General features: G+C 41.6%; 1 protein-coding gene across 3 annotated transcripts; it reads right to left on the bottom strand.

The window, feature by feature from the left end:
- Nucleotides 1-995: 995 nt before the first annotated feature.
- Nucleotides 996-13,342, bottom strand: tbpl1 (TBP-like 1). Of its 3 annotated transcripts, none has more exons than XM_079525867.1 (7): nt 13,190-13,342; nt 12,213-12,541; nt 9,491-9,573; nt 7,610-7,673; nt 6,049-6,152; nt 3,983-4,077; nt 996-3,191 (listed from the first exon to the last, which is right to left on the bottom strand). In XM_079525867.1, exons 2-7 carry the CDS (start codon nt 12,345-12,347, stop codon nt 3,103-3,105), a joined length of 570 nt encoding a protein of 189 aa, XP_079381993.1. In that variant the 5' UTR covers nt 12,348-12,541; nt 13,190-13,342; the 3' UTR covers nt 996-3,102. The 3 variants fall into 3 exon arrangements, with proteins under 3 accessions (XP_079381993.1, XP_079381995.1, XP_079381994.1); XM_079525869.1 differs by having other exon boundaries at nt 12,219-12,541; XM_079525868.1 differs by lacking the exon at nt 13,190-13,342 and adding an exon at nt 13,065-13,179.
- Between the last annotated feature and the right edge of the window lie 4,136 nt (nt 13,343-17,478).

Here is a 17,478-nt window from a genome sequence, read left to right as displayed (position 1 = left end):
GATAAGATTTTGTCCACAATTCCATGCTGTATTGATGTTGGTACATTAGGAGAGACAACACGTGTTGATGGAAATAATTATTCTACATGCTCTAATTATCTTCTGGTAAATTAAGTAATGCATACAATACAATACAAGATCTAATAAGGGTCCGTTTGGTTACCAACTCTCCATTTAACTGGGGACCACCTCAATGACCAGTGATGGTCCCCGGACCACTGGTTGAAAACCACTGCTTTAGATGCATTATGGGCCTTGCAAACGGGGGAGCGATAAAACGCACACGTTGTTGCCTGGATCAACGACAGGTCTGCTACAGCAGGGGTTCTCAACCCGTGGGTCGCGACCCCTCGGGGGGGTCGCCAAATTATTTTAGGGGGTCCCCAAATTATTTAAAAAAAAAAAAAAAATGTTTACATTTTATTTTCACGATTTTTCAAAAATAGCAGACCTACAAGCTCGTAGCGCGCCACTCGGTGGCGCGCTATGAGCTTGTAGATCTGCTATTTTTCAATAGCTAAATTATAACAATGCTTAAAACACCAAAAGGGGTTCCCGCCCAAAATGGTTTAAGGTTATTGTAGCAGTCAATTTATATTGGGGGTCGGGAGGGGGCGGGGCGGGGGTCCCGAGACATTGCCAAAGCATTTCCGGGGGTCCCCGGCCAAAAACGTTGAGAACCCCTGTGCTACAGGTCTGCTCAAGAGGGGCGCAACAACGCAAGCGTAAAAAAAAGCTAAGCCGAATCCAGGTCTGGTGAGTCGCAGTCATGTGCACGAAACGAGCACGCGCACAACACATTCACGGGACCGTGCTCACGTAAATACGCTTGCGTTGTCCCTCCGCGACTTCTCAGAGAAAATGAACTATAGGCTTGTTTTATCGCTCCCCGTTATGCAGTTCAAGCTCAATTACTCAACTTATTTGGCATTTCAAGACTTGCAAATGAGACAAAAAAAAAAGGTAAAGATTAAGACAGTAAAACATATACAACATTCTCATAGTAGCTTACTTTATTCAGTATTCTTTTTTTTTGTCATTTTTCTTTTTTTAAATACAAAATACAAAAGTTTTAATAACACAAAGAAGAGTGTCCCATAGCTTGGTTGGACACTAATATTCAGTCCAAGTATCTCATGTCCAGGTAGATGACACATCATTATGTCAAAGCCATAGTATCCATAACATATACTGTACCACCAGATACACCAATCCAAGACGTTACCTCTATTCACAGATGTAGGACGGGGTCGGTCGGGGCTGACATCAGCCCCCATGTCGGTCGGGATTACAGGAGCATTTTGTTCCAAGTCAGAATGCCTTCATTCTTCACATTTCATTTTCTTGTTCTTGAAAAAAAATCTTTTTGTGTACTAGTACGTTTACAGTATATAATATCCTTGCTAACAAAATGTCCTAACTCTTTGAGGACTACTGTGACATACTGTACAGGAGCATTTGTGAAGGTCAACATTTGGATTATGGACAAATGTTACATTTTGGATATGAATAATCCAGGTCCTATTTTGGTGCACAACAATGAATTAAGTATAAGTAAAGACGGTCAAGAATTGGGCCATATCCTCAAGTTCCTCACAAATCAAAGGACAAAGGACATCGATGCAGGGGACTGAGACATGCAACGTCCTCCATGTTCTCATTTCTCAATACGTAAAAGACATACTATTTGGGTTACGATTAGGGCAGACAAGCTTGATATTTATGATGTGGAGGGTGGACGATATTTTAAAGGTTACAGAATTAGGAGTGTAACTTAGGTTTGGGCCCAAGAGGTAAACGTTTAAATGGAGGAAGTGAACAAAATGTACACATCATTTCCTCAGCGACACTTGGTCAATTAAAATTATTATTAAAAGGGCGTCCGGGTTGGCGTGGGGGCTTAAGCTTATGACCATTGACCACCACCATCATGGGTTGGCCGGGCCGCTCCAACCAACACGATTGACCATGTTCGACCGGCGGGAAGCTGGCAGGGATTGGCTTTCTCTGTCTCTTGTCTACATGTTGGTCACTGAGGGGTTGAAATTTGCGAGGGATGGTGTGTTCCTCCACATGCATTACATGATCCTACTGGTGAAACTCCACAGACCAATAGGGGTTGGCAGTGATGGGACTGTAAACATGGGACTATAAACAGAAGGAATTTGCAACGACTACATTGGGGGTTTAAAAAAAAAAGAATGCTCATTAATGCCTTTCTGTGTCCAATGTTTCTAATGGCACCGGAGATGAAATCATCTTGGAATCATTCATCATACATATCCAATGTGTATTATTTTGTTCCCTGGAGGTAAATAAATTCACCCTCAGAAAGATTGCAACTATATCCTGTTACATTGAGAGATACAGAAGAGAACCCAAATCGAAGACGGCTTCATCCTGCTGTAGAAACCCTGCGGTTGTGCTCCATTGCGTTTCAGGTGAGGAAAATGTAACACGTCAAATCGACTGCGTAGCTCAAAGCATCCACATTTGCCAACTTAATAATAAGTGTGTTTCGTTCTGTATATAGGAGCAAATTCTACTTCTAAAAACAGGTTGTGGACGGAGATTCTTCCAGAGAAAGTGGAGTCCTAAACTGGGACGTGTGGCTGTGTATACACGGTACTTAAGACAACTTAGACAAGGCATCCCCAAATGTTAAAAATACTGATTAATTTCATTGTGACAGTATCACTATTGTTACGTGTGTAGCACAAGTTTCTGAAGACTGGCTTGGTTTGCGGTCATGCAAGAACACCCAGAGAGGAAGGAATAAAGTATCCCAAAACTCCACCGCTCTCATTGTCAGTGAAGCTTGTTAAGAGCAGAAATGTTGGTTAAGAGTTTAGCAAGGGTCAAAAACAGTTAACAATCCACAAAGGGAATTTCAGATTTAGTGAGGGGGAAACTGTTAAAAACAGTTAAAAACAAAACAAACAAAAAAGAAGGAATGAAACGATTCCAGGTCATTCTCAGCCAATATTGTAGGTTTGTGGCTGCGGACGCATAGCGATAAAAAACAACGATCCAAACACATCCAAGGGGATAAGGTGCTTCGTCACTTGCCACAAACGGGTGATGATGAGACCAGTCTTCTGTTTAATCCTTCCTATGTTTAGGTTTCTGAACCTCGAACAGTAGAGGGTAAATATGTTCCACCGCTGTAGCCACCGCCTGCACATTTGGTCCTGAGACAGGGTGGGAGAGAGAGATGGGTCAGACATACACAACGATACTACCAATATGCCATTTAGGACATCCTAAAAGGTCTCCAACGTGTCCAGGTTGATTGATGCGATTAAATGTGAAAACTGATAACACACCAGCAGTATCCTTTAAATCTATTCACTGGCCTTGTGCATTAGAATATTAACAAACGTTGTGCAACACTGGTCTATAATAGAATGTTTTATTAAGGGGTTGACACTAAGGTCTCAGAGGCACTTGCCCGTCGGGCAAGTACAGGTCATGTTCTACTTGCCCCAAAAGTAAATTGTCCATTATAAAAGTATGGGTAAAATTTGAATTACAGTTCAATTTAACACATTTATTTGTATTTATTTTTTACGTTCGGGGGCTGTGTGATAAAAAATGTCATACCAATTATTTGTATGGCAAATACCTCCTGTATGAATATGACACATATTATTCACACTTAGTTATTTTATATTTTTAAATGTAGCAACAGTGCTTTTATTTTACATTCCACTCTGGTGTTGTGTTTATAGATGGTTGCGTCCACTCTCAAACGATTACTTGCCTGGTCGGGCAACCTGAAAGCCAACTCCACCTGCCCCAAATCCTTTATTTACCTGCTAGGGGGCAGGTGGGCAACCCTTAGTGTCAACCCCTGAATGCGGCCTCAATCTCTTAAGCTGGCTTTTAGTTATTAGGGGTGAGAGCGAAAGAGCGAGAGAGCAAGAAAGAGAGCGAGAGAGAGAGAAGTACAGGTGTGTGCGCACTAGAGAGAGAGCATTACCTGTAACTGTTATGCTGCCGGTAGAGAAAACCTGCACAGTAGCCTTGAGGGTTTTGATCCGATATGTGGCAGCAGGATGGAGCTCTGGCTCATAACTGAAACACACAGACAGTTAGGGTTAGGATTACTATTAATATGTACCTCAGAATATCTCACAAATACATTATTCTGATGATAAACAAATGTCTCATCGTGCCATTTCGCAGAAATGAAATAGGTGGGTGAATAATGACCCCCTGCTACAATTCTGTAGCCAATACATCATTATATCCAGTAACCAATTTCTGTAAATGTCACATTCAGTGATTTTAAAGACCATACTGGTCAAAACTAAACACACCGTTGTCTGCTGATAGCTTTTGACTACATGTGGTACTTAAGCATGGAGGTGACAGTTTTTACATTTTGTCCAATGTCATCAGTTAAAACGCTACCGAAATGTACCCGAGTAATTGATATTGAGTCAACCAAACAATACTGCACGTTTAATACATAATTCACAGCCCTTTGAAATGTTCAAATTAATCCACACTTCTAAAACACATTAAAAACACAATGATAATGTAAATAACCGCAGTTACAATTAGTGTATATAACTAACTACCACAAGTTTCAAGTCTACTGGACACGAGGGAGGTGTTATGCTCATAAAATCCCCCAGTATTCCTTTATTAATATTAATATTCAAGCAAGAGCAGGGTTTTCACCACTAGAGACCGCCCTATCCCCACAAATACAGGAATAAAATCATGTTTCAAATACTGTGCAGTTTTGTTCCCCCCAGCACTTTATGATCACCAGCTACACCTACTGGTGATATTGGCTGATCCTAATTCCCACGGTTCATTTGTGCCCAATGTCCACCAAAGGACAAACTGTCAAGATCTTGTAATACTATCACTCTTATTATAACACATTTACAATATTGAATGTTGAATAAAACTAACCCTTTAAGTGCGATTTAATAACACATTTTCTTAAAAATAGCACAAAAGAAACCTACAAACTCATGTGTGGCAGCACATTGTTCCATCAACAACTCTGAGCTTCTTTTCTAACTGCCAGTGAGTAAGAACACAGAGTGGACAGTCAGCTAGCTGTGCTTCAAGGCACACATTCAATGGCAGCGGCCGGTTGCGGTCACTTGTTCCTGTAGGTTTACACTTTATAGTGGTCCCCAAACCTTTTTGGCCGTGCACCCAGTTACCTCCTGACCTAGCTGATGCACCCCCCAATAAGCCTATCTCACAGAATTTCCCCGCCCCCCTAAATACGCCCCCTTTCGGGGTTAGTGGTGATAGCGTGACGTCACTCCATAGACGCTACATGTTAACAGAGGTAATTTAAGAAGTCTACAACTTTTGTTTTCTCAAGGTAAGGTTTGTTCTATCTGTTCGACCTGATTTACCATCTTGTTTGCTTCATAATAATATTGGTCTGTCACATTTTTACATTAGAAAATGTACTTAGATTCTCCAGAGAAAAAAACTTGTAAATGCTCATGTTAAAGACACCACTATTTACCGGAAGTGGGCGTGGAAAGCGGGCTGTGAGATAGGCCTATACTCAGTCTTGTTGTATTTGGCCAAAAATTATAATTTTTTTTAATATGATTATGGCAAATGATCACAGAATGTCACTGCACTGAGAGACACGCAGCTGCTGTATACTCCCACCACTGCTCTATACATCTCCTTACAACAGTGTTTTACCGAATTTTGCCGTTTGTGTTAAATAACCGTAAAACCGCCATTACCCTTTTCAAGTCACGCACCCCCTAGAGGGCATTCGCGCACACACAAGTGGTGCACGCACCAGTTTGGGAACCCCTGAAGGATCAGATCCTGTCTCGCCCAGGAGTCTGCCCAGCTCCTTATTCACGCCTCAGTCATCTCAAAGCTTGACCACTGAACCTTCCTCCTTAAATTGGCCCCATGATGGCATCCTCCAAATGATCCAGAATGCTGCAGCATGCCAAACCTGGTCATCAACCCCCCCAAAAGCTATGTCTCCCCACCTTTTAGCTGTTCATGTCTGGTGTCTTCCAGTTGCATGTCATTAAATACCTTGCAATAGGTCGGTTGTTGTTAGTAAAGTCGACAAGGTGGACAGCAAATGGCATGGAACACACCGCCAACACATTCACCACCTTGAAGTCTGAAAACCGCACCTGCATAGAGACACACACACACACCACACCACACCACGCCACGCCCTTTGAGCAGTGGTTCCCAAACCTTTTCATGTCAAGGACCCCCAAATCAACATGTATTAGGCCAGGGACCCCCATTTGAAAACATATTCCAGTGACCCCGATAAGGGAGGATTTTTATGGCTCTAGCCAGTTTTTCCAAAACACATTTATTTCAAGGACCCCCCAGTTTCACACGCATTATGCTACAGACCCCCGATTTAATGGCATTTCTATCTCTGGTACCCCAATTGATATTGTAAAACCACTGTTAATTTAACAACAACAACCATTTGGTTCCATTTGTACACTCTCAGAGTTACAGACCCATAAGGGTCCATTTGGTTACAAACTATCTCTAATTGAGCTAGGTACCCCCTGGAACACCCTCAAGTACCCCTAGGGGTCCCCGGACCCCACTTTGGGAACCACTGCCTTTGAGACTGTAACAGTGATTAAGGGCTATACAAAATTACAAATATATGTTGAGTTTTAGTTGAGGTGTACTGTACTGTACTGTACTGTACTGTACTGTACTGTACTGTACTGTACTGTACTGTACTGTACTGTACTGTACTGTACTGTACTGTACTGTACACACAGAAACCAGTGTATTTATCTGTAGGATAACAGAACTAAGAAACCATCAGCAAAAATCAGTTGCTTAGTATTCATGGACATATCCTGATGTTTCTTTGAAGATTTTGTTTAGTGTTTGTGCTGCCATGTGGGTGTATGGAAAACTTAAATAATAATCACTATTATGGGTCCATAATACATTTATTCAGCACTTTTGAATGAATTAATTGCATATACTATTCTGTGATATATTTTCGGCCTATTCGGGCCGAAACCGAATAGGCCGAAAACGCATTTTTAGCCATTTTCTGACGAATATTTTCTGTGGCCGAATATTCGGTGCATCACAAAAAAAAAGACAAGGTCTCCACACACCGGGTGCGAATTCGGATTTTTAAGTGGCGTTTCTCCATCGGTTTTCCGAAAAACGCGGCCGGTGTGCAACCATCTTTACTCTCGTTAAGTAGTTCTCACCCAAAGACCACCAAATTCAGCTATTTTCATTATTAATTTCAAATGTATTTTTGTAGGTTTGACACCAAAGGCATCTTCTCAAGCTTAACCCATTTTGTGCGGGAACCCCTTTTGGTGTTTTAAACATTATGTTATAATTTAGCTATTGAAAAATAGCAGATCTACAAGCTCATAGCGCGCCACCGAGTGGCGCGCTACGAGCTTGTAGGTCTGCTATTTTTGAAAAAACGAAGAACGACTGACATAGAAACATAGCTTTTTCAGAAAACTGTCAGGATGTAGAAGACAATCTGATCTCAGGTCAAAATGGCTTAAAGCTTTGAGAACCAGTGACGTGCTTCATAAAACGTTTGCGTCTGACCAATACGGTGGGTCATTCTCACCCTGAAGCCCAGCTTCTGTAGACAGCGTGCCAGCCTGCGGGCCCCCAGCTTAGCGTCGTCCTCGCTGGGGGAGGAAGATGAGAGGAAAGCAGGTATGAGTAAGGGCATAGATTTTTACATGCACAAACATGTGCATGTTAACACACATGCACAACAATAGTTAGGTAAAGTTAGCTTAAGTTGTGGCAAATCCGCAAAAGAAATGCTTACCACTAGCTGTCTTCACAGATGTGTTCATAAAGGTGTCTACTATCATAGAAAAACATGTTCCAACCCAATTCCCTTGGGAAACTTTGTGACAGCTGCTGAAAGTTGGGGTACCATTATCAACCAATATAAGGCAAATAATTCCAAATTTCATTATACTTTAAGTAGCATGTGACATGTCAAACTAGGGGGTTTTCATGATGCTGAATCCATTCCAAGCATTAGTTTTGCACGAAAAACACTCCTTGGGCTAAATTCGGCCATAGCCAAATGTGCTGACCTCATCACATTTGTGATGACGGCTATGGGCATTTTTAGGCAAATTCTGTGATAGTAGACACCTTTATGAACACATCTGTGAGAAAAGCTAGTGGTAAGCATTTTTTTCCAGATTTGCCATAACTTAAGCTAATTTTCCCTTATTACAAGGGTTCATTGCTATTAACCCGTATAGACATCTAGAAGAGTGTTTCTGTGTTCAGAGACTGCTGGTAAATACATCACATCACCCTGTTTACAAGTGGACGTCAGGAGGGTGATTTGGGCTAGGTAGGGATTTTTCGACATGTTCTACCTACGGCCAACCAATTAAAGAAGTTAAGGTTTTAACCTTTGCTTTTATATCAAATAAATAACGGTAATGGGTCATACACACACCAAGACTGCATTTCAATAATTTATTCTTGCATTTAGAACAGGAGACAAATGTTTCGGCTATCCAGCCTTCATCAGTGTGGCAGTGTTGACAATGATGAAGGCTGGATAGCCGAAACGTTTTTTTCCGGCCAAAATAGAAAAAATAGCAGATCTACAAGCTCACAACTATTTTCGGGGCGCAACACCAGCACTCTTCAGCTAGTGGAGATGCGGTGTATACGACATGGATTTCTAAACAAATGTGTTCAGCGCAAAATGCTGTGTTCAGGAGACTTCGGGGAAAAAAAGCTAATTCTCCTGAATGCTGCCTTCCGGCATGACATGGACAGGAGAGGCATTTGCATTTCTTCCACCCGGAGTGTAGAGCAGGAGAGTAGCGACACGCTTTGATCTCGCCGCAAAGCGGGTGCCTTTTGGGCTATAGTTCCAAACATTGCTCCTATGCCTGGAACTATCTCATTGAGATAGAATGAGTGCTTCCAGTCAACGCTAGTGTCGCCACTCTCTTCCACCTTAGTGAATGCTGCATTCGTGGTCTGGAGAGGACAGTTGCTTCACAGACGGGTAAAGGGGCAGGGGCTGCACGTCCCTGGTGTGCCCGTTAGTGTTGTTTTCAATGTTGTTTTCTTCGACTAAAACTATGACAAAAAAGGTTTGTCGACTACCTTTTTTCACTGGCGAAAACTAAATGAAAACAAGCTATGATGACTAAAAGTAAGACTAAATATATTGACAATTTCGTTAACAAATAAAAACTAGACAAAAATGTTAGGAAGGGACTAGTGGACAAGACTTATTGTTGATCCAGTATAAATAAAAGACAAGTAATTGTACACTTAGTTTCATGCTGAGAATAGCAGATCTCACGCTTGTAGATCAGCTATTTTAGACATTTTAGACTAAACACTACAACATTCCAGGTGACTGTGACTAAAACTAAATGAAAGCTATTCAAGAGACTATGACTAAAACTAAAATCTGCTGCCAAAAACAACACTGGTGTTCCAGTGTGCTTACCTGGTGGCTCCAGTGCAAATTATTTTCCCTGAGGACCAGATGGAGGCTGTGATCTTGGGCTTGCGAAGCTTCATCAAGACTTTCTGAACACAAAAAAATAACGCACACAAAGAGAGATGGTTTGTGTTAAGACATCATTCACAACAACACATTTACTAGTACAGAGAGACACTACAGAGTAGGGATGCACCGAAAGGGAAATTCTTGGCCGAAACCGAATACCGAATATAGGAAACAGTTGGCCGAAAACCGAATACCGAATATCCGAATATGATTAATATTATATATCTTTTTTTCCTACCATTGCTGTCATGGCCGTACCTTAAAGTTACCTGATTTATGGCAAAATAAATGGTTATGGCAAAACTTAACTTAAATAATAATCACTATTATGGGAGCATAAAACATTTATTCAGCTCTTTTGAATGCATTAATTGCATACACTATTCGGTGATATATTTTCTGCCTATTCGGTATAAATTGGGGTCTCAGAGATAGAAATGCCATTAAATGGGGGTCCAGACCATAGCCTAAGGCAGTGTTTCCCAACCTGTGTGCCGCGGCACTTTACTGTGCCGTTTGATGTGTCCAGGTGTGCCGCCTGATTTGACCGAAAATAACACTAACCCTCCCCTGAAAGCAATATTATAGCTACTGGGCTTCAGGCTTCCTATTGTTGCGTCGTTGTTGTTGTCACACGTCTAACCATTAGACGTGCGATAACGACGGAACAATAAACTCTAACGACCCTCGGCCATTGAAATGTTAATGCAAAAGAGATGCATCCAGAAGACGCTACATTTCGCGCATATGCACGTAGACAGCAAACACATACAGTCCTACATGTCCCGACCCAAACACTGAGGAGGTAAAGTAAACGTGACGTTGTTGTGATTAAACATAATGTGCCACGAAAAATAGCTGTCCAACTGTCCACGTGTCCATACATGATCGCCTCGTTCGGCCAACACAATATATCTCCCTCCCTCCACAGAAGCGCAGTGATGCCTGGTTTATTCTTCGTCGTACACGTGTTCCATGCTGAAAATGGCTGATTTACAAGCTCACAACGCGTTGTGAGCTTGTCGATCAGCTATTTTCAGCACGTGGAAATATGCAGGCTGTGAGAACTGAGACCCTTCACAATAAAAGCATGCAGCTTTCACAAGTTGGCCCATAATAAAGACAAGGAAAAGGATTAAGAATTAGGTGGCATTTCACATTGCATATGAGCTATTTTTCTCCAAAATGTATTTTTTTTAAAGGAATTATTTTTTTATTATTAAATCCCCCAAAGTTTTTTTATTCAATAAAGTCTGAGGTTCTATATGGCTATGGGCTGTGGTACTGTGGTAATAATAATAATAATTCAAAAAAAGAAAGAACGAAAAAGAACAAATAGTTCATTTTTTGGAACCATGAACTTTAGTTCAAAATATTATATATATATATATATATATTATATACACATACATACACATATGTATGTAATGTATATGTATATAGATAGGCCTATACACCGTATATCTAGGTGTGCCCTGAGATTTTTAGGCTATGAAAAGTGTGCCCTGGGACAAAAAAGGTTGGGAAACACTGGCCTAAGGCATGTTAAACTGGGGGTCCTTGAAATTAAACAGGTTGAGAATCACTGCTAGAGACGTAAAGAGCTTCTCTCATGGCCCTGGCATATATTTTCAAATGGGGGGTCCGCAGGCTCCTTGGTGTCAATTGGGGGGTCCTGGACATGAAAAAGTTTGGGAACCACTCTAACAAACCAGGGGGAAAATCATTTATAATTACATAAATCTCACTGGAGGGTGGCTGCTTTCTTTTCGGTCTGATCTACTGACACATATCGACATCCACCTCTCTCTCTCTCTCTCTCTCTCCATCTCACACACACAATGATGTGTCCTCAGCCCTGTGCACAAAGCACAAATGTTTTGGGCACACAATTGACAGGTGCGTTTTGAATGGTGCTGGGTAATTTAATCACACCACCTGCCAATTGTGTGCCCCAAACATTTGTGCTTCCCCGGTCAATTCGTGAGTTTGTGTTGTTGATCAGAGGAGGTTTTGGTAAATTCAGCCCAGCTATCATTCCGAGCCCCTCGCCCGGAGTGAGGGATGTCTGTGTGCAGCTCGTGACTAAACAAATGTTTTATGCCAGGACTTTCACATGGATGTGAAACTAGACGACAATATCTGCCTCCAAGTCTTAGGAATTATTTAATGGGCGAGTAGTGAGTACACATGGAGCGCCAAAGTCAAAGTCGTAGGATTAGTCACACACGTTACCGCAGTGAAATTTGTTCTCCGCATTTGACCCATCTCTTGGAGCGGTGAGCCGCAGCGTGCGCCGCGCTCGGGAATCATTAGTTGATTCCCAATCCAACCCATTGATGCTGAGTGCCAAGCAGGGAGGCATTGGGTCTCATTTAATTTTTACAGTCTTTGGTATGACCCGGCCGGGGATCGAACCCCCGACCTCCCAGTTACAGGTCGGACACTCTAACCACAAGGCCACTGTCTGGCCGAACACATTTATGCTGCCCATGTCACACAGCTAAACGGGAGCAGGCACAGTTGTTCTATGACTGTGTAATATATGAAATATATGTATGATCACAGACATTCTAGGGCTAACACATAACATAACGACATCCACTTCTCTCTCTCTCTCTCTCACACACGCGCACAATCACGTGCCCGTTCTCCTCACCCCTACTTCAGGTTTGTAAATGACATTGATGCCCTCCAGGGCGATGGTGCGCAGGTTGAGGTGGCACCTGGTCCTGAAGGTGGCCACCACGTTGGTGATGATAATGTCCAGAGCCTCGTCATTGCTGGAATCCATGAGCAGGGCGGTGGGGGACTGTGTTGTTGTTTGTCACACACAGCACCGACCAGGAGGGTACCGCCGCTGGCCTGGCTGTCAGCCTGACTGTCACACCTCCTCCTCCTCGGTCACACTGCCATCAGCAGCACCGCTGCTGTCAGCATCACCATGATCACCACAGCAACGGACGGACGGACGGACAGGGACACGAACTGTGAGAAAAACATGTACATGCTGTAAGTTAACTGTACGCTCACGTAGTTCAGGTAGTTGTATTTGCTCTCAAATGTAAAAAAGTGTCGTCATTTTGTCAACTTAAGGTAGCTGTGTTACCTCCTGGGTGTACAAGAAATTCGACGGTAGGGCGCAAGAACTCTAACGTTAGATCATATTACTGATTTAATTATAATCAACAGCAAGCTTGTAGTTAAGTTGTTCCATTTTTCGGCCTGCGACACCCCGGCGCGGAACTATAACAGAGTTTAAATCACCAGGTCTGCTCACTTCAGTGACTTCACGTACACTAGCTAAGCTTTAAGTAAAACTGAAAGAACTGAACGTTGGAAAAAAAATACAATAAGCAGTGCCAGCGGCTGCTATATAATATAATATACACACTGACACCACAGTGCAGCTAACGTGTTGCCTAGCAGGCTAGCAGGCAGCCCAACAAAGAAAAGAAGCTTAACGGCCAATGAATGAAAAGTTGATAATAGCTAGTTAGCGGTTAGCTACCTGAAGACGTTAGCTAAACAGAAGAGGAAGGGGTTGGTTGACTACTTAATAATGGCGTTATTATTATTATATGTGGTCTAAAGTAAGTAATGAATGATGTATTAAGTGTTCGTGTAGCACGCTACCTCTGCGCGGTGGACGCTGGGGTCAGTGTTGTGATGTAGAAACCACAACAGAAGCCATTCCACGGTGGTGGTTTGAAGTCAGCAGCCTCTAGTAGCATCAGCTGCTAATGTTGACTTCCTGTACTTAGCTGGCAGCCTGGCGCCCCCATGTGGCTGAAGAGGGCAACACACCTAGTACAGGTATCTGTGACGAGCCTTTGCTACAGTGTAGATGATTGATTGATTGATTGATTGATTGAAGTATTTATTAACAGTCTGCAGAATTTTACAGTACATTTCAAGCACAACTCAATACAAAAACTGTTAACAGTGAGTGGACGACCCAATAAAGCACTACACTTAATGTTTACAAGAGGGTCCACCTTGTTCAATTCATCATAACATTTAGAGACGTACAAATATATACTTCTATATAGCCAAAGAACAGGAAATCATCATAAAGAGGTAAAAAAGGTAAAAGAAAACATATACAGTGAGGGGAAAAGGGGTGGGTGGGGGATTCAGATTTTACAATCATCCAGGGGTTTTTATAATTTTTTATAATCATTTTTTTGTCAAAATTCCATTTGTGCCACGGACATGACATGAGTGAACAAAAATCTGAATCCCCCACCCACCCCTTTTCCCCTCACTGTATGTTTTTTCCCCCCCTGTAGCCTATATTTGTACGTCTCTAAATGTTATGATGAATTGAACAAGCTTTATGGTGTTGTCCACAGTTAACAGTTTTGTATTGAGTTGTGCTTGAAATGTACTGTAATTCTCCAATCTGTTACTTCAATCAATCAAACAAACACATATATATATATGTCTGTATATATATACAGACCATAACAGGTCTGTAACTCTGAGAGTGAACAAACGGGTCCATTTGGTTCCATTTGTTCGCTCTCAGAGTTACAGGGGATATTGGCAAATAAAAGATTTGAGAACCAATACTCCATATGCCATTCATAGTGTCGTACTAAACCAGTGTCATACATATTCTGAAGAAAACCAGGAGACTGACATTCAGTATAATTGGGTCTCATGATCAAAATAAGAACATTATCATAATGTTGTGTAAAAACGGAGATTTGCCACACGGACAAGATGAAGTCTTTGCTACGTCCGTGTACAGACATGTTGATGACCCCTGACTGTAATCATCACATGGATGATCTGAACATCAAAAGGAGATTAAAAAACATTTCACCCACACAATAAAGAAATATATACTATTACCAACCCGGTTAATTAATGAGGGATCATAGGTATGGCATTAGTGACATGTTCTTGACTGGTTAGAAAATGAATAAAATCCGCACTCTCAGTCGAGTAAGAGTCTTTGTTTAATAATGATAGTGCTCCGCAGCAGCAGTCATACCAGACAGACAAACGCGTTTCGGCGCGCAGGCCTTCGTCAGTGTCAAAATAGTTGTTGACTGGGGAATTGCATTGCATATTTTGGGGCATTTGTTGTGACAATTTTCCTGTTACAAATTGTCTGTTTATTGGTAGCTATAGTGGGACGTGTGATGTGTGAAAACAAGTATTCGCGAGTGGAAGCAGGGAGAGAGTGTGGGAGTGAGAGTCTGATCGGACCAGTCACACTGGGGAGGCATGTACTCCAGTGATGATGGTCTTACAACATACCAGGCCAGGCCAGTAGAGACTTACTTATTACTGTAAAAGGTCAATGTGGAACATTTATATTGATTAAAGATCTTGTAAAAGATCTTGTAAAAGCCTTTTTTCCCTGCATGATCTGCTCATCCCATCGAAGCACTACCCCTTAGAAACTGTGTCATAGACCTTCAAGTTTACAGACAGACAGACAGACAGACAGACAGACAGACAGACAGACAGACAGACAGACAGACAGACAGACAGACAGACAGACAGACAGACAGACAGACAGACAGACAGACAGACAGACAGACAGACAGACAGACAGACAGACAGGGGAATCCAGCAACAGTAGTTAATATATCGCTATCATTTTAACCAGACAGACAGACAGACAGACAGACAGAAGGAGAGAGATTCGGTCTCAGTCTACCCATGCAGCCCAGCCCATGTCTTATATAAGTCCTCTTACAGCCTGAGTAAATGAATGAATGAATTAGGTCAATTAGACTGAAATGTTGTCAAAAGGGTTTGTCGACACTACGGCCCAAGTCAGTGTCCACAAGCTCTTCATAACATTCACGTGTCTGCCAATACTACACTTAACAGGCTTATTTTAACACCCTTTTTTACAGACAACAGTGTGTAGCTTGTTTCATTGTTTACAGTCCAACTGCCATGCGAGCTCTGTGGATTAGTAGCATTTCTAAGCAACATGAAGCACATCTGGTCAGTGAATATGCTCCACACATACAGGGCTATTCTGGACAGGTTACAGAAGACTGGGAGGAGAACGGAGTGAAGATAGGAGGAGGGAGGGTATAGGCAGGGAGATGTTTGTGTTATCAATGAGACAATTCACAGCCGCTCTCCTTCTGCCTGAGTCATGGATGACTTTAGTGAATGGACTCGAGTGTTCCCGGGCTTTTGTGGATGCACTGGTTAAAAGCCTCTTTAATGGGGCATGAATTAAACCCTGGGACGATTTTGTAGTTTTTGTTCAATTTGGGTTCAACAACTACAGTGGATAATATACAAACATGGCAGGCCGAAAGTCATGTTTCCGTTAATAAAATGAATAATGTGTGTTTTTTAGATTTGTGTGTTAGACCAATAAGGCACAATGTGCATTAGTGACTGCAGGCCTTATCACTGCAGCCAGATTGATACTGAGAAACCGGAAGAACAGACAGGACCCAATTGCCAGGAAGAACAATGTCAAAGGAAAGTTCCATGAAATATGGGACTACTTTTATTTGTATATTAAAGGATAGTTGCATTAACAATTTGTAATTGTAATACAGATGATATAATCACGTGGAGGGGTGTTGTCTTGTTTGGGGTAGTTTTTGACTGCTAGTTGTGTTTTGTTTTTTGTTTGTTTTTTTCTTTTGTGTAAGTCATGTGTATTTTGTATGCTTTATATGCTTTAGGTTTGTTCCCAGAGTCACGGGTGTGCCATTCAATAACATTGTGTGTGTGCCAACAAACACATTAAATAAACATTGGCACACCTAAATCTAACACACAAATTATCAATAGCATTAGCAACAGCTGTGTTCAGTGTGTATTTTATTTTATTGCGACCAGAGGTCGCATTTACTTTGAAAACCTGCATCTCCCGTCTGTTAGTTAGTTAGTCACCCACATCTCCATATATGGTATCACGCCTCGTGACATCTCGTGACATCATGGAGTACTTAGATCTCCATATATGGATCTGACCTCGTGACATCTCGTGACATCACGTGACATCATGGAGACCCTTAGATCTCCATATATGGTTGGTTGTCAGTCCATCAACCATACATGGAGAAGACTGGATCATCACCTAGATCTGCATATATGGAGCTGGCCAGCAACTTATACATCCGACCTCAAACCCTTATATCTCCATATATGGAGCTGATTCCGCATATGTTGATCCTACCCCACTAAGGTTTTAATCCCCTTTACTCAAAATAACCTTCAAGCCCCTTTCATTCCATAAGGGAAAAAAGCTTGTTGTATGCTACTCTTACTTAATAACAGAAAGTAGATTTTGACACTTTCTTTTGGAGGATTAGAAAACGTAAGTCCTCAGCAGACATAATAAAATCTTAGTGTCCTTGGTAGACATTATAAGTTATGTTTATACACTAAATGCTCATGCAGTATTTATTGAGATATGAAGAATAAACTTCAGAAAATAAATGTCTTGCAAATGTCTTTCCATAACTGATGTATATCATTTTAATAGTGAACTCTCACAAGGCTGTATGTCTTTCCCTGAAGAAGACCTTGCAGGTCGAAACGTTGGTTTCTGTTAATACACTTCAGTGGTGGAAAGTAACTAAGTACTTTTACTTAAGTACTGTACTTAAGTACAATTTTGACGTATTTGTACTTTACTTGAGTATTTCCAATTTCCAATACTTTTACTTCTACTCCACTACATCTCGGAGCCAAAATCAACCACTTCAACCCTACATTTCGGCCATTTGAAAATAGCCGATCTACAAGCTCACAATGCGTCGCAACGCGACGCATTGTGAGCTTGTAGATTTGCTATTTTCAAAAGATTTTGTACACAGTTTGAACTTGTGAAATTCTGCAATATGAGTACTTTTACTTTTAGTACTTTAAGTACATTTTGATGCCGATACTTTTGTACTTTTACTCAAGTACATTTTCCATTCCGT

This window comes from Electrona antarctica (assembly GCF_951216825.1).
Source record: "Electrona antarctica genome assembly, chromosome: 17".
Taxonomy (NCBI): Eukaryota; Metazoa; Chordata; class Actinopteri; order Myctophiformes; family Myctophidae; genus Electrona; species Electrona antarctica.
This window is presented reverse-complemented; position numbering and strand designations above follow the sequence as displayed.